Genomic DNA, 23290 nt, shown 5'->3' with positions numbered 1-23290 from the left:
GGTGACTGGGGAGGGGGTGGGGATTACAAGAAAAGAACAAGCTGAATTGAACTGTGTGATTAAATGTCTCTGGGGCTTTGCCAAGCTGATAAATGCTGGGTCCTCACACCATATGCTTCTTGTTAGACTGGTTGTGGACCAGTGGTTTCTGACACTCCGCTGGCCATGGATTAAATATTTTTAACCCTCAAAACAATCCAGAAAAACACATCTTATTGCCCTTTTATAGATGAGAAAACTAGGGCCTACTAAAGATCGCAAAGCTATTCTGCCAGATGCTAAAACCAAACATGGCCCATGCTGTTCTCCTTCAGGGTTGAATATTGAGCATAACAAGATTTCAGTTTCAAGATGGTTTGTCTTACACAATGATGCAGACTGAAGAAATGTCTGCTGAAAAGAACTTACAATTTAACAATGAAGCGTTGGAATTTTTCTTAGATATGCAATTTCAATGTGTCCACTTATTTTGTAGTTATTGCTCCTGAAACGTTATCTCCTGCTAAGAACTCCTCCCTCCACTAGAAGTCATAGCTGGTTAGATGGTGGCCTCTTCAGTCTCCCTGACCCTGCTACTAGAAGTATCAGCTAGAGTCATCCCCATATCATTCCAGAAGCCTACCCTGACTCCAGCTGGTCTCAGAGATGCTCCTGCCCATGGTTTCTCCTCTGCAAGCCTTTTGTCCCCCTGCCCCCAGTCTCCCCAAATCTGAGCCACACCCTCATTTCCTTGTTTTTAATAGGTGAGTAGTATTCCATGTGTAAATGTACTACTTTTTCTTTATATGTTCTTCGGTTGAGTGATATCTGGGTTGTTTCCAGTTTCTTGCTGTTATGAATGAAGCACCTATGAACATAATTGAGCAAATGTCCTTGTTGTATGGTAGAGCACTTTCTGATATATTCCTACAAGTGGTATAGCTGGTTCTTGAGGAGGAGCTATTCACATTTTTCTGAGATAGCACCAGATTGATTTCCAAAGTGGTTGTACAAGTTTGCACTCCCACCAGTAATGGAGAAGTGTTCCCCTTCCTCCACATCCTTGCCAGCATGTGCTGTCATTTGTGTTTTTGATCTTACAAATCTGACAGGTATAATATGGAATCTCACAGTTGTTTTGATTTTCATTTCCCTGATGACTAATGACATTGAACATTTCTTTAAATGCTTTTAGCTATTAGAGATTCCTCTGTTGAAAATTCTCTTTTTAGCTCTGTACCCCATTTTTAAATTGGATTATTTGGTTTGTTCATGATTAATTTCCACCCAAAAATACTTCAACCCAAAGTTTACCCTGCTTACAAGATGTGCAGAGCAGAGATCGAGGGATTGTCCAACCAATGCCTGGCCCAACCTTAGACCCACCCACAGAAAGAGCCAACCCCTGACACTACTAATGATATTCTTCTATGCTTGCAGACATGAGACTAGCATAGCTGTCCTCTGAGAGGCTCTACCCAGAAGTGGATCTAAACAGATGCTGAGATCCACAGCCAAACATTGGGCAGAGCACAGGGAGTCTTGTGGAAGAGTGGAAGGAAGGACAAAAGGACCCAGAAGGAACAGAAGCTCCACAAGAAGACCAATAGAGTCAACTAAGCTGGGCTCTGGGTGGCTTGCAGAGACTGAAGCACCAACCAAGGACCATCCATGGGCTGGATCTAGGCCCCATACACATATGTAGTCAATGGGCAGTTTGGTTTCACATGGGATCTTTAGTAAGAAAAGCAGGGATGCTGTCTCTGACATGGATTCTGTTGCCTGTTTTTCAGTCACTTCCTCCTGGTAGGGCTGTCTGGCCAGGCCACAGGCCAAAAGGTCTTGCTCAGGCCTGATGCAACTACATGAGCTGGGGAAGGTGGGTATGGGGGGCTTCCCCTTTTCTAAGGAGTAGGGGAGGAGGGATAGGAGGAAGAGGAAGGGAGGATGAGATCAGAAGGAGAGGAGGGAGGGGGCTACAATCAGGATGTAAACTGAATAAAAATACACACACACACACACACACAGAGAGAGAGAGAGAGAGAGAGAGAGAGAGAGAGAGAGAGAGAGAGATGAAAGGAAGCTATAAGTAACTCCAGTAAATGGGTAAAATCACTTATTTGGGCTGTTTCATGGTACAATGTTGGGTGAAGTGATGTTTATTCAAGTTTCCTCAATTGTAAAGTCATACAATACCATTCAGAAGTTAAAACTTAACGGCCAATTTGACAGCACTGAGAAGTGAGACCTTCAAGGGACAATTAGACAATGACAGTGCTTTTTCTTCTTCTTCTTCTTCTTCTTCTTCTTCTTCTTCTTCTTCTTCTTCTTCTTCTTCTTCTTCTTCTTAATTAATTAATTCAATTTATATCTTTGTCATAGGCCTCTCCGTCCTCTCCTCCCAGACCCACCCTTCCTCCTGGATCCCCTCTCCCATATTCCTCAGACTAGGGGAGCCTCCCTACCCTGACACTCCAGCTCATCTAGTCACATGAGGACTGAGTTCATCTTCCTCCCCTATGGAAGTCCTAGCAGGGGGAAGTGATCAGAAGGCAGGCAATGTAGTCCATGTCAGACTCCCCTAACTAGTGGGCTGACAGTACTGAGATGTCCACTGTATTTATTTTCTTGAGGCCTGTGCATTGCAAACTTGTACAACCACTTTGCAATTCAGTACTTTCTCAGAAATCTGGGAATAGCCATATCTCAAAACCCAGCTATACCACCCCTGGGCATACACCTGAAAAATACTTCAACATACAGCAAAGACATTTGCTTAACCATATTCATAGCAGGTTTATGCATAATAACCAGAAACTGGAAATAACCCAGATGTCCCTCAACCAAACAATGGATACAGAAACTCTGGTACTAATGGAATACCACTCAGCAATTAAAAAAAAATCATGAAATTTGCAGGAAAATGGTGGCAACTAGAAAAGATCATCCTGAGTGAGGTATCCCAGAAGCAGAAAGGCACAAATGGTATATCCTCACTTTTAAGTGGATATTAGACCTATAATATAGGATAATCATACTAAAATCTGTACACCTAAGGAAGCTAATCAGGAAGAAGGACTCTGGGTAAGATGCTCAATCCTCCTTCAGAAAGGAAAACAGGATAGACATCAGAAGGGGGAAAAACAGGGAACAGGACAGGAGCCCACCACAGAGGGCCTCTGAGAGGCTCTACCCAGCAGAGTATTAAAGTAGATGCTGAGAGACTCATAGCCAAACTTTGGGCAGAGAGCAGGGAATCTTATGATAGAAGGGGGAGATAGAAAGACCTGAAGGATATAGGAGCTCCACAAGGAAAGCAACAGAACCAAAAAGTCTGGGCACAGGGGTCATTTCTGAGATGGATACTTCAACCAAGGACCATGCATGGAGATGACCTAGAACCCCTGCTCAGATGTAGCCCATGGCAGCTCAGTGTTCAAGTACCTTCCCTAGTAATGGGAACAGGAACTGTCTCTGACATAAACTCAGTGGCTGGTTCTTTGATCACCTCCCCCTGAGGGGGGGATCAGCCTTACCAGGCCACAGAGGAATACAATGCAGCCAGTCCTGATGAGACCTGATAGGCTAGGGTCATATGGAAGGGGAGGAGGACCTCCCTTATTGGTGGATTGGGGGAGAAGTAAGGGAGGAGAAAAGGGAGGGAAGGTGGGATTGGGAGGAGATGAGGGAGGAGGCTACAGCTGGGATATAAAGTAAATAAATAGTGATTAACAAATAAATCAATAAAAAAGAAACTGTGGTACATTTACACAATGGAATACTACGTAGCCATTAAAAACAAGGAAATCATGAAATTTGCAGGCAAATAGATGGAACTAGAAAAGATCATCCTGAGTGAGGTAACACAGACCCAGAGAGACAGACATGGTATATACTCACTTATAAGTGGAATTTAGGTATGTAGGACAGTACTTTTCTTATCAATCAGATTAAAGCTTATATTAAGGAAGTTTTTGCATTATGACAACATATTCTTCTCCTCTAGAGGACATCATTTGAAAGCAGTCAGACCATTTCTCATTGACCATGAACTTTCCAGGGCTTTGATATCAGACTTTCTAGTTTTCATAATTGTAAGGCAATAAATTTATGACCTTTATAAGTTACTCAGTATCAAATATTCCGTTTCAGTAGCACAAATGGACTAAGATACTGGGTCAAATATCACATGGTTTAGGGGAAAATAAGTCATTAAAATGTGGGATTTTATTTTATTTTTTTGGTCCCAGCATTCTTTTGTCTATCAAAGAAAATTAATCCACTTCTGAGTTATCTAAATTCTGTGCAGTGTATACAATATATATTCCTAGAAGGTCTGAAGATCTTCTTAAGGAGAATTACAGGATTAAATGCTAAAACACAGAGATACATTGGTTGGAAAGAATGTTGTACACATTAGACTTTATATAAATGTCAGTGAATGTACAGAAATGATAACACACATAAAAAAAAAACCCACCTAAACTGACTCAGTTTTAAGGATGCTATAAAGCACAGGGATCTTGAATTTAACAAAGTCACCTTAATCACGTATCTTAAACGTCTTTTTAGCCTTCCATTGTCCAAACCTTATCACTAATTCAGCTGGAAAATTTTCCAGCTCCAGCTATATTCTCTTATTATTTTGGAAGACCTCTAAAGCGAATTTTGAAACAGAGGTATGGATACAAGTACTTTATGAAATTATCCTCAGAAACACATGAAGGATGGGAAGGGAAGAAATGCTAATAAGATGATCAATGAGCAGATTGTATATGAGCAATTGTCATTCTATCTTGCTTGGGACCTTGTAAGAGGCTGTAGCAGATTGTCCTACCAAGAAACTGATCCACCATCATGCTTTCTTCTTTGGTAAAATAGTGCTCAGGCCTCAGCCCCAAACCACTTACTCAACCATAGGCCTAATGTGGTTTTACAGCCAGAGCAGCCTTAGAATGAAGACCCATTCTGCATGATAGTTGTAGACACTGTGAGCATCCTTAGGATGGGTTCAGGAAAACAGGCAGGGGTACTGTCTGAACCTACTACATACACTGTTATACTAATTCAAAATGACTTTATTTAGTTCTTAAACTTTGCAAAAGAATGACCTACAGAAACAATTTAGAAACTGTTAATATAACTTCTCTCCTTTCCATTCTGATGAAGCACAGTGTTTGGGTGCAGGAACCCAAATTTTAGCTAGTTTACCAGTCACTCCAAAGTAGAGATGTCTCTAGACCAAGTGTGAAAATCCTGTTCTAGTGAGACTCAATTTAACCCCATACAGGACAATCAATGTCTTAGGGAGAAGACAACAGACATATATCATTTTATATGCTCTATTCTGAAAATGTAAGCTGCTCTTCTTAAAGATAATACAATGAGTGTGTGGGTGAATTAACATTGCAGGTCTAATTCTGAAAACTCACTTAAATAGATAATCATTTATTCATCCAAAGGCTGATACATCAGTACAAAAATGATCAGATACTCTCACATTATACTGAACAACACAAGTTCTGATAAAGGAGCAAGCTTTGAAAGACTGCAGGAAAGTTGACTCTGGGGCAGAAAATGAAGTCTCTGTGCTTTGAGTAAGGTGCCATTGATTATGGCAGGGTCAAGGGTTACAAATTTGGCCGTCAACCTTGCATGTACTTAGTTGTGTGATGTTACTTAATCTCTGAATTTCCGTTACCTTATCTCAAAAATATTTGGGCCAGTGACTTGTTAAAGATGTAAGTTAATGCTTTCATCATTAACTGTAGAAAGGGATGTTTCTAACACTGTAATATGCAGCAGAGACTGAGGATCGTAGTGGGTACCTTAGCCAGAGCTGCTAGTTGGGTAGAAAATGATAATTACACATGTGTGTAGGAAATGTGGTTCTAAAACTGAAAATAAGAACAATTGCTTACTTTACATAATGAACAATTTAACATATTAACCTATAATCAAAGAAGAATCTAAAATACTCAAATAGACTTTAAAAAACAAGACCAACAAAGGAAGCAGGATTATAATTATTTATAACAATACCCACCAGGGATTAGCATTGATGAAGGACATGTAGAATATGTTATAAAAAAAAAAATCAAGTGTTAGAATAATCCCCACTATTGCTTCTGTCAGCTCTTCCAGGAGAAATGATATAAGACTTTGTGGATTTTTGTAAATATAATTAATTTTCAACTTTCAGGAAACATAACCATTTTTTAAATAAAGAGTTTCATTGGGAAACATCAATAATAATGTAATCTCAAAAAGTAATCATTTTTTTCTGGCAAAAAGTAATATACAGTCAAGAAAAACATATGCTTTAAATCCCAATATCCAGAAAAAAACAGTAACTTCTGTGCATTGCTTCTTTATAAGCACACATGCATATTTCCAAAATGGTATAAAAATTTAAATCTGTGCTACTCTATCTGCATGAATGATTATTTGGCTAAGAGTGTAGTGTTTGGTGCCACTAATCTAATAGACAGAGGGTGTCTGAGAGGTTAATATGGCCTATCAGCCTCAAAACTCAGTTTCTGTGAGTGAATGTACATGACAAACACAAGGAGAATTGAACACAAGGAGAGACAAGACACATCCATTTTCAGTTTTGGTTCTCCAACAAGTACACAGTTTTACGCCTGTGTCCTATGAAAAGGAGGTCTATATGCAGAAGTTCAAGATACAATGCCCAGGCTGGATGGGTGGTGCACGCCTTTAATCCTCGCACTCAGGAGGCAGAGGCAGGTGGATCTCTGTGAGTTTGAGGACTGATCCACATAAAGAGTTTTAGGCCACTTGGGAAGAGCATGTCTCAAAAATCGGGGAGGGATTGAGAAGAATCCTTCATGTATGCAGACAGAAATCTCAGGAACACCCGGGGGACTGTTGGAATCCTGTGCTATCAGATGTCAGCAATGGGTAGCAATGTTGGTTCATGTTGATACTGTGGTGTCTGCCATTCATACTCACAGGCTGGCATAGTGTGGGAAAGTCAAATCTCAACTATTCTGAATTCATTCCCTTCCTCATTCCCTGAAGTATGTGATCCTACTATTTCCTCATGGGATTACCTATTTCTTACAGTACAATTTTGATAGATTCACACTGTTTCACTAGATGTTGGACAAGAATCTTCAAATACACCCTTTGTGCATTAATAATAGGACTTTTGATTTTCAGCATTACGGACTACAGTAAAATAATAAGTCATCTTGTAGCAAAGTCTGTTCACATTTATGATTATTTCAGGAAGACAGATTTATATACTTTGGGATTTGCAGCACACCAACAAACTTCTTTGTTCGCAAACTAATATTTTAACAACTCTTTTAAAAAGTGAGTATTTCTGTTGTCTATTTTTATGGCTGGGAGATCTAGTAGATGTATTATGGGTACTTCTTGGATATGTTTGATTCTTACGCAGACAGTCATCTCTGAGCTGAGGGGTGCTTGGAGTCTGAAGGGCGTGCTAATTTAGAGTCACCTCTTTAACCTACTACTTCATGGAAATTTGTTTCTGCTTGAGCAAAGGGATCTCCTACATAAATAATTTTAATGGAAAACAAATCTCTGCAAACATTTTTCGGTGTCTTATTAACTAGAACATGGCCAAGTAAACCTGTATCCTCCAAATAATGCAGAGTGCCATTTGTAGTGGGAAAAGAACCCACGAGGACACGTAGTGATAAGCCACTTGGGCTGTGAAAGACCTTCTCTCTTTCCCCCATTCATTTGTATGTAGGATGTAAATCTACACTCCCTTAGAAGAGGGAAATGGCTACAAGTTTGTGACTCTGGCTAATGTTAGTGGAAACGACATACCTGACTAAATATTAGCTTTAAAGGTCAGTTCTATGAGTCTGCAGGCTTGTTCCCTTTACTGAATTAGTCATGGAACCACACTGTGATGGAGGCTCCAACGGTTTGGCTCCGAAGAGAATGAGATGAACAGAGAACTATCAACAGCATGCCTGGACTGGAGTTTAAGAAAGCAGCCTGTGTGTCAGTCACGCTGCTAACACAGTGAGTTCCAGGGCAGAATCTATCCCATACAGTGAGGGCCAATAGCTTGGGCTGATTTTTATACATCGCCTAATCTTTTATAAAGTTATAACTATGTGTACAAATGTGTTAGGTGCCTTAACAGTGCAAATATAATTGCTTCCATTATTTTGACATATTAAGGCACAATACAAACTAATGTGTATTTACAAAATTATTTACATCTTGCAGAACTGGATGCTCCGAAATTAACTTGGTAGTTATCTCTAAAGATACAAAAGAGAAAATGAGATCATGTAGGATCATGTAGGAAAGAATACAGGAACAAGCTAGAAATCTAGGACCATGGAAACTCCCAGGAATCTATGAGGGTGACCCCAGTAGGGGATATGGAACATGCAATGGTCACCTCCTGTAACCAGGAAAGATTTCCAGTGGAGGGATGGGGATACTAACCCAGCCACAAAACTTTTGACCCACAATTTTTCCTGCCTGTAAAAGGTTCAGGGATAGAGAGGGTGCAGAAAATGAGGGAACGGACAACCAGTGACTCTTCCAACTTGAGTCCCATGCCATGATAGAGAGAGCCAACCCCAGTCATTATTACTAATGTTCTGCTGTACTTGCAGACAGGAGCTAGCATAACTGTCATCTGAGTGGCTTCACCCAGCAGCAGATGAAGACAGATAACAGAGATCCGCAGTCAAACATTAGGCAGAGCTCATGGAATCTTATGGAAGGGGAGGGGGAGGATTAAAAGGAAGTCAAAGACACCACAAGAAAACCTACAGAATCAACTAATCTGAACCCATAGGGGCTCACAGAGACTGAACCACCAACCAGAGGGCATGCATGGGACAGACCTAGGCCCTCTACACATATGGAACAGTTGTACAGCTTGGTCCTCATGTGGGACCTCTAATATCAGGAACAGGGGCTGTCTTTGGCTCTGTTGTGTGCCTTTGGATCCTTTCCCCTAACTGCCTCGTCTCCTCAATAGAAGAAGTTATGCCCAGTCCTACTACAACTTGATGAGCCATGGCGGGTTGATATCCACAGGGGGTCTCCTCTTCTCTGAGGAGAAAGGCAGTGGACATAGGAGGAAGGGAAGCGAGAGGGAGGGCCTGAGAGGAGAGGAAGGAGGAGAAATTTCAATGGAGGTGCAAAGTAAATAATTAATGAAAAAAAGAGAATACATGGGAGTTTTGGCTGAATCAGATAAGTCTTATTAGTATTATATTTTAACTCCAAACCAAGTAATGCCAAAATGCTGAAATTCTATATGACTGAAAGATGTTAGTGATTATTTTTCTACTATATAGAACCTAGTAGAAGTCACTCAAAATACCTTAAGAAACAACAACAATGTTATACTGGGGCTGGAGAGACAGCTCAGTGGTTAAGAATGCTGCTGTTCTCTCAGAGGACCCAGCTCAGATCTTAGCACCCGCATGGCAGCTCACAACTGTTTGTAATCCCAGTTCAGAGGATACGGTGCCCTCTTCTAACCTCTGCAGGCAGCAAGCCTGCCTACGGTGCACAAGCATCCATGCGGGCAAAGCACTCAGACACATAAAAATAAAAGTAAATCTTTTTAGAAAGAATGTCATTTAACTAATCGGAGCTCAAAATGTTTTCTGAGTCTCATCAGTCAATATAAATCGCCATCAAAACAAATGATTTCCCACAGGTCTCTAGGTAGTTAAAATCTATCTGGATCAAAATATAAAAGTGTTCTTTAGGCTCTTCAAGGATGGTAGATTCTAGGAAGAGAAGTTCACATTTCCACAGTGCTGTGTGTCTTCATTTCCGGCCTCTGAAGACATGAACAAGGACTTCCTTTCTCTAATGCAATGATTCCTAATGCTGTGGCCCTTTAATATGGCTCATGTTGTGGTGCCCCATCCAAAAATTATGTCATTGCTACTTCATAACTATAATGTCACTACTGTTATGAATTGTAATGTAATTGCTGATATGCAGGATATCTGATATGTAACCCACGTGTTGTCTCAACCCATAGGTTGAGTACCACTGTTTTAACTAGTTCTTTACTTGAGCAAGTTCACCTATTCCATGTAATAGTGATGCATATACATATACAGTGAAGGAAAATAATATTTTAGTTTATGTTACAAAACTCTGAACTTTAATATCGTGATTTTTGTTGCCTTGGGAAAGTGAATTGGCTTCTTTGTACTTTAGATTTTTCATCTGAACTTAAAATACGAAGACAAATTTCTGTTACAAGGACCAATATTGTCCTACTGATATTTTAAACATCCAGCTTTAAAGTCATATCAGATTTTCCATTATGATCTATTTGGTAATGGAATATAGTATCTGTAGAGTGGAAATTGCTGAGATGTCTGAAGGGAATTATGCATTTTATTAACATGCTGATGAGAGCACAGGTGCTCTGCCACTGCTCACTCCTTTCCTATCCTCCTCTATATTACTTGTGAGGTTGAATCCATTATTTATATAGTTTGTACAAATATCTACCTTCCCCAGGAGCTGCACTGGGTTCTTATTCTCTTCCTGCAAGTGCAGGAAGGAGAACTGACCATTGAGGAAATCAGGAGGAGAGGGTGGCCAGATTTTCAACCCCACACCTTTGATTTAGGGTCAAGTTAATCGACACACTCCAAGACTGTTTCCTTCTCTCATGGTCCCTTGGCACTCAAGACAAGATCGTCTCGCCAGTCCTCACTTCTTTTACTTTGTGAGAACTGATTTTAAGTGGGTCCTAGACCCCGAACATCCTGCTCCTAGAAACAAAGTGCTGAGTAGCAGAGGAGGCTTCACTCGCCCGGAAGAAGATGTGAAGACAAGGATGGCATCCTATCTTTAATACTAGTCTGCAAACCTTGATACTTACAAAAACAGACAACTGAATATTGATTGCACTGAAATCATTACTCAAATGATGTTTACACACAAAAATACAGTCCAAAAACGTTATCATTAATATTTTTACTATCATTAATATCAATGTAGCTTAAAAGTCATACAATTTTTATTGTTCCGTTATTCTAGCACACTCTTGAAGTTTCTCACCAAAACTGTTTAAGCCCCAAAGGCTCATATATCAGGGTAGGAAATTACTCAGAGGTTGTCTTCTCTGTCAATGTTTGGTGTTCATGTGTGTGTTTGTGTGTGTGTCCATGGGCATGTGTACATGTGCACACAGGCACACCTGTATAGTTGGATTACTTTTATCTTTGTGTCAGCACTGTTACTTTAAAATTATTCTTATCAAGCACATATTTCTTAGCAAGAATGCTCAGGTGCCTCAACTCATTAATTTTTCAAAAGCTCCCATGATGCAGTTCTATTTCTTTCTATTTAACAAAGTAAATGAAATCTTAAAGGACAAACTCAAGTTTATATCAGCAACAAATGATAGAGCTAGGACTTGGAGATAGAAAGCTTCAGAACAACTTACATTTTTTCCATTACATTGTAGATGAGGAACTAGTAAAATTTGATTAAAAATTTTACACAATATTTTCAATATAAATTAGGTTTAAAAATTTAAGAGTCATCACAAATAGGATAGACATCTGAAGCAGGAAAAACAGGGAATAGAGTCTTTATTCAGAGCCTTTTTAGAGGCTCTCTGAAAGACTCTACCCAGCAGGGTATCAAAGCAGCTGCTGAGACTCATAGCCAAACTTTAGCAGAGTGAAGGGAATCTTATGAAAGAAGGGGGAGCTAGAAAGACCTGGAGGGGACAGGAGCTCCACAAGGAAAGCAACAGAGCCAAAAAATCTGGGCCTAAGGGGCCCTGCACAGATTGGTACTACAATGAAGAACCATGCATGGAGATAACCTAGAACCCCTGCACAGTTATAGCCCATGGCAGCTCAGTTTCCATGTGGGTTCTCTAGTAAGAAGAGCAGGGGTTCTCTCTGACATGAACTCAGTGGCTGGCTCTTTGATCACCTCTGCTTGGGGGGTGCAACCTTGCCAGGCCACAGAGGAAGACAGTGCAGCTAGTCTCCTGGTGAGACCTGATAGGCTAGGCTCAGACAGAAGGGGAGAAGGACCTCCTCTATCAGTGGACTAGGGGAGGAGCATAGGGGGAGAAGAGGGAGGGAGGGTGCGAGGGTGCGACTGTGAGGAGAAGAGGGAGGGTGCTACAGCAGGATACAAAGTGAATAAATGTAATAAAAATAAATAAATTTTAAAAATTTAAGAGCTAGAATGTGACCTGTTAACACAGATAGTTAACATGGCTAAAGCTAAGAAGCTGCAAGCTTAGGCTAGAAAGGTGGGTGAAGAGAAATATCTCAGAATATCTCAGAAATATCTCAGAATCGTCAAGTTCTTGCCGAACATCATATTATTTATCCCCAGGATGTGAATTGTCATTATCATCTGGTAGGTTCAATTTGAGAGAAATGAATTGTCAGACACAGGCAATAAAAGTTTCACATAAAACCAACCATCAAAATTGAAAAACAAAAAAACAACAAACCCTTTTTCATGCATATATATCAAGCCTTGACTGCATGCATCATGTGAAGGTTTGTAGGCCCAGTAATATCTTCTGAGAGAACTTGGGTCTATATAAACTTTTGGTCTTAGCACAAATATATTTGAAAAGAATTTGATGGTACAGTTTAATGATTTTTACAGAGAATACAATAAAATTGTCCTTAGAGAAATCCATTTGTATGTGGATAAATTTGTCTAAAACGGATGTCTATTTTCTGCAAGGGAGCATGGAAGAGCAAAAACAGCACACACTGTTATTGTTTAGACTCTTGAGACATCAATTTGAGGCACTTCCATTAGGGAAGTTGAGAGTCTTTCTATAGATTCTCAAGTCTGAAATGTGTGGCTGAAATAACAGATAAAGAAAGAAAAGGCAAGATAAGGCAGGATGCAGAAAAGGGGGAAGGTACAATGAGAACACAAAGAATAATAATTTAGAACACAGAAAAACTCCTACTCCTTTGTCACAATTTTATCTTTTTTTATTTTTTACCTATTGTGTTCTAAGTCCTGTGTCTTGAGCCCCCAAAATATCATTGACTATAGAGCACAGAAACAAAGCCGAGAAAGCCTTTGTCTCCTGTCAAAATGAATTTTCTTTCTCCTACTCCATCTGATTTCTCCAGCTTTTGTTCCGTCCAGCACTTTCTACTTTTTTTTGTTTATTCTACTGTAATCAAATCAGTGAAGAGCTAAGGTCTATTGGTCAGAAACAGCACAATGGATCATCTTGGGATTTTAGAGATTCTGGATTTCTCTTTCAGTGGTGCTAAAACCTTTACGTTCTAGACTCTCAGGTCAGTATCCACCGGCCAAGCTTTCAGTGTCACAGCCTGTGGTCAGAGACAAACTCACTGGCCCTGAGAGATCACAAGGATTCACTCTGGATGCCCAACCTTCCAGGCCTTGGGTTCCAGAATACCTTGACTTGTCGACTCTCGTCATGTGCCTTAACTCACCCTACTTTCTGCGTAATGCTTTGCTTCTTCTCCTTTCACTCTGTTCTTACCTTCTACATGTGCCCTTGTGATCTGTAAACACTATCCCCTCTCATTTTTTTTTTTTGTACAATTTCAGAACTGCTAAGGGCAATGCTGTTACTGCCATGAGACCTTTAATGCTGCTTACTACACCATCAGGCAGCACCCCAAGCAAATTCCAAGCAAGTTCCTCCTTCACCAGGAAATTTGAATTCTAGACTTCGAGTCACATCTATTCTCCTCACCAACTACCGGAAATAAACCAAACATACCCTGTTGTGGATATAAACATGTTTATGTTTTGGTCCCAGGTGTGGGATGTGGAACTGATTCAGATAGTCCACAGCAGCTGATTATTTGCTTTGTTTGGGCTCTGAGAGGAGTTCTTTGCCAGCTGCAGATAGTTTAAATCTGAGGACTCTGGAGAGAGAATAAATGCCAGAGCCCACAGTGTGGAGCTCAGAGAAAGAACAATGCTGCTCCTGCTTCCCCCTTGCCCCTGGTTGCTGTTGTGAGACGAGAAGTTGGAGATCTCCTGAAATGAACATAATACCCAAACATAATACCCCATGAATCCTAAAAGAATCTATCTACGTGAGCTGTGGCAGCAGAGACAACAAATAACAGGACTAATTTCAGCACATAATTCTGAGAGTATGTGAAATTAAAGAAAGCCAAAGCTATGAAATAACACTATGAAGTAGGAAGTTTAAAAAAAAACAAACAGAGAATTTATATAAATTAAATAGAAGCAAGATGAGCAAAGAGGAGAAGTGTAGAAAGAAGTAGAAAGACATAGGATACAGAAAGTTGTTAGAGTGAAAAGAAAATGGAACACTGCTTAAGTGTTCGCTGTTGCGTGACCTTTCCTGGGGGAGGGCATGAACAAACATCTATTCACCCAGAGAGGGCATTAATGCCAGATGGAAAAAAAAATGGTTTCTCTCTATTCTAACTGAGTGAGCCAGTGACTTTATTGGGGTGACTTACAAGAGCATGGGTGATGCAAAGGCAGCTAAATCACTGGAAAGCCCAGTCAGGTCTGGGTGATGACTCATGAGAGCTGTATCCTTGCAGCTTTCTTCACCGTCTATATCAGCCAGCGGGATAGTCCCCAGAAATTGTTTCACTGCTTTTATAATCTTGAAGAGCGACCTTGTGAACCTTGTTAAGTTCCAAGAACTTTCTAACTGTTGTAACTTTTGCTTTTTTTTTTTTTTTTTTGAGTCTTATGAGCCCTCCTCTCCTTCAACAAGAGAACATTTTAATCATGATGATATAGCTATATGTCATTCATAGTGAAAACACAAAACAAATCATAGTGGAAATTCACACTTAGAAACTGGAGCACACCCAGGCAAAGGGGGCAAATATTACAATCAACTGAAAAGAAAAAGTAGATCACCCGTTGAAAAGAGTAATGCTGGAGGAGTTTGTAACAGCACTAATAAAGTCAGGGAGCAGAATAGTGTTGATTGCCCCAGCCATGGAGACCCAATGCCAAGTAAAGTGACAGTCCCTTAGTTATCACAATAAAAGCCAACGTCAGGCAAGTATTAAGAATCTTTATGATTTATGACTTCTGAAAAACCTGCTAAAGGATAAACTAAAGATTAAAACTATTTGAGACGTCAGTTCACCCCAGTCAGAATGGAATCATCTGTGGACCAAATACCAACAAATAGCAGCACGGAAGTGAGGAAAGAGGAACTCTTGTTCACTATCTCAATGTGTCAGTATAAATTCAGTGTGGAGGTTTCTCACAGAGGTAGCAATGGAACTACTGCATGCCCAGGCTACACCTCTCTTGGGCATATACCCAAACGACTCAGTAGCCTCCATGTTCACCACTGAATAATATCTAGAAAATAAAAGTCTAGATTTCCATAAGCCGATAATTAAAATGTGTTACACATACACAGTGGATTTTTTATCAAGCTGTACAGAAACACAGAAATATGGATTTTGCAGGTAAATAGATAGACCTAGAAAAAAATATGCTGAGGTAACCCAGGTATAGAAAGACAAATATCACATGTCCTTTCTCAGATCCAGACCCTTGTTTCAGTCTTCATATGTGTGTATTTAGCCTGGAGTACCTGTAGAAGCCAAGAAACCAGAAAAGGTCCATTGGGATAGAGAATGCCATCATGGAAGTATGTTGTTGATTATTAATATTTAATGTTGATTTATCTTTTAGTTAAACAGTGGTTATTCATAAACCAGCTGTATACCCAAATCACCACATAGAGAGTAGGATGTATTTACCTAACCTAGAGCACAATGCTGGGCAATGATTACTCCATCCTAATCCTTCAGGCCTGCATAGTTTCCTACCATTCAGATTTACCACATTATACTTGCTTTTAATCATATCTAAGGTCCTGTTAGTCTCTCTTAGTGGTTCCAAGTCCTCTCCTGCCGATCTTTCCTCCCAGATTCCTTCCCACCTGCTTCTTTCTCCTCCCCTCCGGACCACGATGTCTCACCCTATTCTCTTATCGCTCAGCTTTGGCTGGTTGTTTTATTGAAATACAGAGAACAAATGGTGGCATGTTTACACAAACTTGAGGTAGAATAAGCATCACAAGGCAATGTCCGGATTGAAACCAGATAGTAGGGGAGAGAAATCAGCATTTGAATGAACAAGGTAAATTGTATACATTCCACAAGAACTTTATACCAACAGAGGTAGATAGTAGAATGCATGTGATATGAAACTAGAGAGAGGAATACTGCAACAGAAAGGTTTAAATTGGAATGGGAGGTAACCATAGAGGTAGGGTTAGCTGAAATGAAGGGTGTGTGAAATAGACAAAAGGAAACCTATTCGCAATTCAATTAAAAAGTATAGGTGCAGAGAAACGTGCTAGAAGGTGAAATCACGGATATCTGGCAATGCTGCCCCAGTACTACGTGTTGGATATCTCCTCAGCAACTGTTGATCAGGGAGGCCTTCGGGTCTACAAAACAGTACTCTTGTCACTTGTCTTGGTTATTCGCCAGAAATAATTTGTAAAACCATTTTGCTGAAGATGCAGCACACCCTGGATGACTTGAGCTGAAAGCTTCCTCTCTGCTGGTTAGCTTTCGTAGTACCAGACTGTGCTCTACAGGCTGCCAGTGGAGAAAAGACACTAACGGACTTAACTAGAAGCGAAACTTTTAATCTACAACACCAACCTGCCAGACAAGATGTCCTCACATGCAACAGTGGCACGCCTGTTATGAGAGTAAGCAACTGTCTCTGTCTGGCTTAGAGGCTCATTCCACAGGAGAGAATTCACTGTAAATCCAACAAAAATCCTATGGCTGAAAAGAGAAAACTTACTACTGTTGTTTAGCTAAATTGACATGGCATCAAACTACCCTCTAAATATTTAACTTTATACACAAAGGCAAATGCTGCCCTCAGCCTCTGTCAGAGTAATTTTTCTTTGCTTTGAAAGGCAGTGTACCTACAGAGGAGAGCTGGTCTCTCTCCAGAGTGAACCCCCAACTGCTTGTTCACTACAACGTAGTCAGTTGAAGCCATCCATACACAAAAAACAAAAATAAACTCTTTAGGTTGAATTTATATATTTGTAAAAGTGTATGTGTATAAGTAACAAAAATAATCATGGAAGAAATGGCTATCAATTTGAGAATGAGGGGCATGGAAGGAGTTGGAGGAAAGAGGTGGATGGAGGAAAGGGAATTATATTTTTAATTAATAATGTATAAAAGTAAAAGGTACACGTGGATCATATTCTATGATTTAAGACTTTGGCCACATCTGCAACATTTTACTTTCTTTCAGCAAAACAAACAAACAAAAAAAACCCAAAAAACATTTGAAGAAAATATGGCAAAATTATAAGTTTTGCTCTTGAGGTAAATTTGGGGATTTGTTTTCTTATGCTTAATGTCTTTCCTAATTAAAAAGCAATAGTCATTGATGTAATTGACATTTTAACCTAGTGATTTGTGCTGTGTTTTCTGATACTCTTGTTGCAGTGCCTGGAAGAATTTTAAAAAAATCTATTTTTTAATGAATGAAATAGATGAGACTCAGGGGAGCCACCTTAAGGTTCTCTTTCTTTTTTTTTTTTTATTTTCAACTTTTATTTCAACTTTTTATTTTCAACTTTTATTTTTTTTATTTTCAACTTTTATTTTCAACTAAGTTCTGTCCCTAATCCCCACCCACCCTTCCTATTCAGAAGAGACTACTGATACACCGTGAACTCCTGTACAAAATAAGAATGGATACAGGGGGGAAAAAAGAGAAAAGAATAAACCATTTTTTTCTTTTCCAGGTTTCTAAACTCAGATTTATGACAGCACCAAGGGGAACCATAGAAGGATTAATTTATCTCTCTCTAGCTTCGGCTTCACCAGCCAAGCTCATCATTCACACATTAGAGAGATAAAAGCCTTTGGAAGGTAAAGTTTTCAGGAATAAAGTATCCTTTACTTTGAGACTTGGTTCCTGTTGGATTTGAGGGTGAATCTGAAATAAAAGTGTGCTGGGAGAATAAACATGATGACCTGTGACCTATTTTCCAGCATCCTCTAGGAATACTATAAATTTTATTTTTAACAACAAAAAAGAAAACATTGAAAAAGAAAACAATATTCTCTTTACGTGTTTTGCATAAGCAGCAAGGAAAAAAGAAGAGCTCCTTTCATCAATGACAATTTCAACAAGAAGAGCTAGAACCCACAACTCATACACTCTGTTGGACTATCTGACCGGTGCTGTCCATAACATTGTAAGTTAAAGGTAATGTGTGCATGTTGGAGAGATACATTCTTTGCCTATGTGTCCAGAGTTTTAGCCTAACTAATTCTATATGAACTTGACCTTTTCCCCACTAGATTCTGTAACACCAGCATGCACATTCACAAATATCAACCAGGGAACAAACTGCCAGGTAACACTAAACTGCCCCAAAATGATCACCAGAGAAAACACACAGATCAGAATGGCTTTAAACTTAAAAAGCCACTATGATTCATAGGCTGCACATAAAAAGTTACCAGCTAGGTGTGGTCATACTTGCCCATAATAGTACTCACGAGGCTAAAGCAGGAGGATTGCCATGACGTCAAAGCAGTCTATACTGAGAAGGGAGATTCTGTGTCCAAAGCAAAAGAAAAGCAAGCAAACTAAAGGGTGGGGGACCCTCACAGTTACTGAAAGTCTGATGTTGTTACCGTAGGTCATAGTTTAGCCTAAGAGCTCGTTTCACGCATTTCAACACAATAATCCCTAGTCAGACCCCAAAATGTACAACATAGAAGATGCTACAGCTGGCCCTTGAAATGAGACAACTATTCACACAGTTATCGAGACTAGATGGATACCCAGGCACTTTTCCAGCGCTTTCCAGTTCATATTTTAAGCCTTATATTTAAGATAAAATAATCCCTCATATGACTTATCTCAAGAATACCAAAGCAATGATATAGAAGGAAAATCTACATTTTACTCTTGGATAAGTTTGGAAATGACCCCCAATTTTCTCAAATGTCAACGTTTTTGTCTTCTCCATAGCAAATACTCCATAGAGAGAAGGGCTGTGGGGTAAGATGTTGGAAGCTAGCAGAACAGATGCAGGAGAAAAGTGAAGCAATTCAGAAATGCATGACAAGAAATATATCATCCAAACTTTCCTAACACCACAGGGAAAAATGCATAGTGGAAATGGCCAATTCTGTTCTATCTATCCATAAACTCCAGAGGCAAAAGACCACCAACTAGCAACATTGGTAAACTGCCTTATTGAATTTCTGGAAAAGGATATTGATTTTTAAAGAAGAACTTAATTAAAGTGCTGCATTCACTTTTATAACTAATATATTCACAAGAACATTGAAAACAAAAGAAACAGAATAAAAATGTACTCTGTTCCAAAGACACAGTCTCAAAACCTTCTTATTACTTCTGGTTTCTTATTCACTAAATGTCCTTTTAAAATTATCTAAGTCTCCTTGTGCCATCAAAATTTGATCCAATCATAAGTAACTTCATAAGAGAATACATGTTCCCAGCATGACATCTGTTATTACAACTTGTTCATAGCTTTAAAAATATACTTACCTCAACAAATATAAAACACGGAATGATGGAGTAACTGCGTTGAGTGTTGTTTCCGACAGCCATGTCTCAAACCATGTGCTGACACTACTCCGTCTGAGACTGTCCAGGCTGAAACGGAAATAGATTGCAAGGTGTAAGAACTCTGTGTCGAGAAGTCCCGTGAGCAGGTACACAAAAATGCCAGCTACTTTCTAGATGTGCAGGCTCAGTGCAAACAAGGCAAAAACGTTGATCTACAACATAAGTAAGCTAGAACCAAATACATGCCCAGCTGTGGACAGATAGTCTTAGAGGAAAACTGACCACACACAGAACTCATGCAAACAGCTGCAGCAAACAGGATTCTCACTTGGGGCACTGCACTGTGTCTTTCTCAACCCAGTAGACTGCTGTCTTGCCACAAAACACGGTTTCTGGCATCAAACTTTTCTTGTCATCCTGCCAGGAATTCTCCCACCTGTATCTAATCCTGGTTTACAACCTTGTTTGGTCTGTTTATTGCCTCTGCCCTTTCCTCTACAGACAATAATCTTTCTGTTCTTTCCCGAGTTGTAATTATTTGCTCTTGCTCTGGACTACACAGTCTTCAGTGCTTCGGGTTAATATAGCACTGACTTATCTTTCCAGGTGCCCCCTGACCTGTGTATACGACCCCAACATGAAACATTAAAGCAATAATCCATTCTCTATACTTACAAGAATGGAGGAACCAGGCAGTAGCAGATCACTCTTAAATATTTTATTAGGTCATCTCTGTCCTGCTCTGAACTGAAATTTTTCTTCTATTAGGAAATAGAAGATTTTTAGATTGAGATTTTAGACTTTTATGAGACTTTCCAGATTAAAAAGAAGCATTCCACGATATATTTTATTCTCTTTCCCAAACAATGCTGCACGTAGGTCACGAATGCTCTAAGCCGGCTACTTGTTGCTCTTCACTTACTCTGTTTCTAGGTCATTAAGACTGTCAGTTCTTGGAAATTTTGATATGAAGTTATATGGGAACTGCAGGACTGCTTGAATAGCCAACTGCATCTACTACTGTCTTCATTTAGCTAATTTCTCTTTTTCAAGTTGTCCCATACCTTACCTGTTTGCAAAGTAAAGTTTTAAAATAGATTTTGTTCTCATTTTAAGATGCCATATTCTCAATTGTTAATTAAATTTTTCTTTGATCAAACATAATTTATGTTCTTTGGAATCTTTATTCATCAAAATATACAATTTTAAATCTCTGGCATCTTTTAAGAATTTAAATGAACATTATTTGCTTTGAAATAATGTCCATAATATAGCTATTACTTTTTCATTCATCATTGGAATTGAGGAATAACTAATATTGTCTTTACTAAGAAAGGAACACACATCTTCTTTTACACATTGAATTAATAGTAACATCTTGTTTTGTTCAATTTTACTTTCTTCAAATATCTTAAAATTCACTCATAATTCTTTATAATGCAGATGTGATCTTCTGATAGCATTGACTAACTGTAATGGCATAAATATAAAACATTTAAGAACTGTTCATGTCCAAGTAATAAAGGTTACCAGGGGAAGCAAAGGTATGAGATACATAGTATTTTAAGTAATTTTTACATAGAATTAATAAATAGCAACAAAATGAAAAAAGAGACACTGTATTCTTTTTTTATTCTTTTTTTGAGACACTGTCTTGTAATTGTAATTATGCCCTTCCAAATTTGTACTATGAATATATCAATAGTCTCATTTCTACACATCCTCAATATAGCATTTTTCTGGTCAACCTTTTTAATTATAGTGATTCTAGTATGAAAAAATATCTCACTGTGGTTTTAAACTTTTACTTTACTGATAATAGATAGCTCTGATCATCTTTCTGTGTGTATACTACAACTCCTTTTGTAAAATGTCTGTTCAAATCTTGCAACCTTTGTGGCTGGCTTGTTCACTGTATTATTTTCAGGGAGTAATTTCTCTTTGTATATTTTGGACACTTGTCATTTATTAAATATATGTTTCATAATTATTTTCTTCCCAACTCTTGCTTGATTTTCAGCTCCTAATGATACATTTTATATGCACGTTTTGCTAATATAACAATTTTAATTAGAGAACTTAATTTCAAAGACCATTAAATACAGAAATTTATTACCTTATTATACTCATCCAGATTTTCAACTGCAATTTTAAAATGTGGGAGATATAAATCAATGCTGAGATAAAATAAGTGTAAGAAATTTTTAGAGAAGACTAGCAACTTAGTTGAAGTATAGTAAATAAATAAGCTGTAGAAGGAATTCACATCACCAATGAAATGAAAATATCTACAAACTTACTTACTAATTCAGGTTATGAAAATGAAAGCAAATAACATGGAAACACTTCACATCTCTAAGAGCAGAATAAAGGGGCAAGTTTGATAGTGCCTAACGGAGCAGCGGATGCTGTTCTCACAGCTGGTAGGAATAGCCTTTGAAGAGTGAATCAATGGCATTAAAGTAAAATATGCTCCATGCTTCACCACAAAACACAACCCTCAGAAGAGTCTCCCATCACAAACCATGTTGCATTTCTATTACACTTGCAATGAGAGATATGAAAAACAAGTGAGAAAAACAGTTCTATTCATAATAACATCCTTACACTTAGGAATAAGTGAAATAACTCCATGCTAAAAATGACAAAACCCTCATGAAGGAAATTGAAGAAGATACCCACAAAGGGAAATGTTAATGGATGCAAAGAATAAATATATTTAAAATGTCCAGAGTAGCTGGATGTGGTGGCACTCACTTTTAATCCCAGCAGAGGCACGTGGATCTCTGAGAGTTTGAAGCTAGCCCGGTCTACAAAACTAGTTCCAGGATAGCCATGACTATTATACAGAGATACTCTGCCTCAAAAAGAAAGTCCAGGCTACCGAAAATAGTCCAATTCCTATCAAAATTTCAAAGGCATCTTCCATTTTCTATTTAAAAATGCAATTCTAAATAATACATCATGTTGGCATTCCCTAAAGTCTGGGTTATTATAAGGTTCAGGTTTTTTATTGAGTCCTGTGTCTTATACATTTTCTGATACTCCAGTAGGTGGAGGATGCCAGCAATACTGTCTTATGAATGGGAAGTGCAGGTTCTCTGGGGACAATATAAAGTCCGGGCTTCCCAACACATCCCCCATCCCCTACCCACTGAAACTAGACTTCACTGAAACTGGACACTTTCCAATTAGGCATCATCTGAGAGTCTCTGAGAAGCAAGAGGAAAATATTTTTGTATATAATATGTTCACGTTTATACCAAATCAATTATAAAATATATATATTTTTTCTTTTCATGAAGAAGGTAGCTTAAAGATGCAAAATGGCTTTGGGCTCTTATAATAATAAGGCAGCCCTAGTTGGAATAAATGTGGAGAAAGATGTGTTAAATGAGATGGTTGTTCTGATTGGCGAAAAAGAAGGCAGGCATTCTCCTGTCAGGCAACAGAGGGAAGAATTTCAGCAAAGCTTTTAGAGCTACCAATGCTTAAGAAGAACACGGGCCCAATACAGGATATTCAAGAAGGAGACATGGATGCTGTCACCAGATGTACTTGCTGTTCATGACACATAAAGTCTCCACGCTAGAATACCTCAAGGCCACAACCTCAGGATTGGGTATTTACATATCAAATGGAAACACAGTAGGAAAGGAGGAGAATTAATGTCAACAGGTAGCACCCTATCTTGTTAATTAGCTCAGATGAAGCA

The 23290-nt window shown here is 38.9% G+C and overlaps 1 protein-coding gene across 1 annotated transcript in view; it reads right to left on the bottom strand.

The window, feature by feature from the left end:
- Nucleotides 1-23290, bottom strand: part of Plppr1 (phospholipid phosphatase related 1) — a 268685-nt gene that overhangs the window by 115410 nt on the left and 129985 nt on the right. The window contains exon 2 of the mRNA XM_060379893.1: nucleotides 19555-19662. Coding sequence (XP_060235876.1) covers nucleotides 19555-19617 — 63 coding nt within the window. The 5' untranslated portion in view covers nucleotides 19618-19662. The remainder of the gene's footprint in view (nucleotides 1-19554; nucleotides 19663-23290) is intronic.

The sequence above is a fragment of the Meriones unguiculatus genome, chromosome 3, assembly GCF_030254825.1.
Source record: "Meriones unguiculatus strain TT.TT164.6M chromosome 3, Bangor_MerUng_6.1, whole genome shotgun sequence".
NCBI lineage: Eukaryota > Metazoa > Chordata > Mammalia > Rodentia > Muridae > Meriones > Meriones unguiculatus.
Note: the sequence above shows the minus strand (reverse complement) of the source record. Positions and strands in the feature narration are given on the sequence as shown.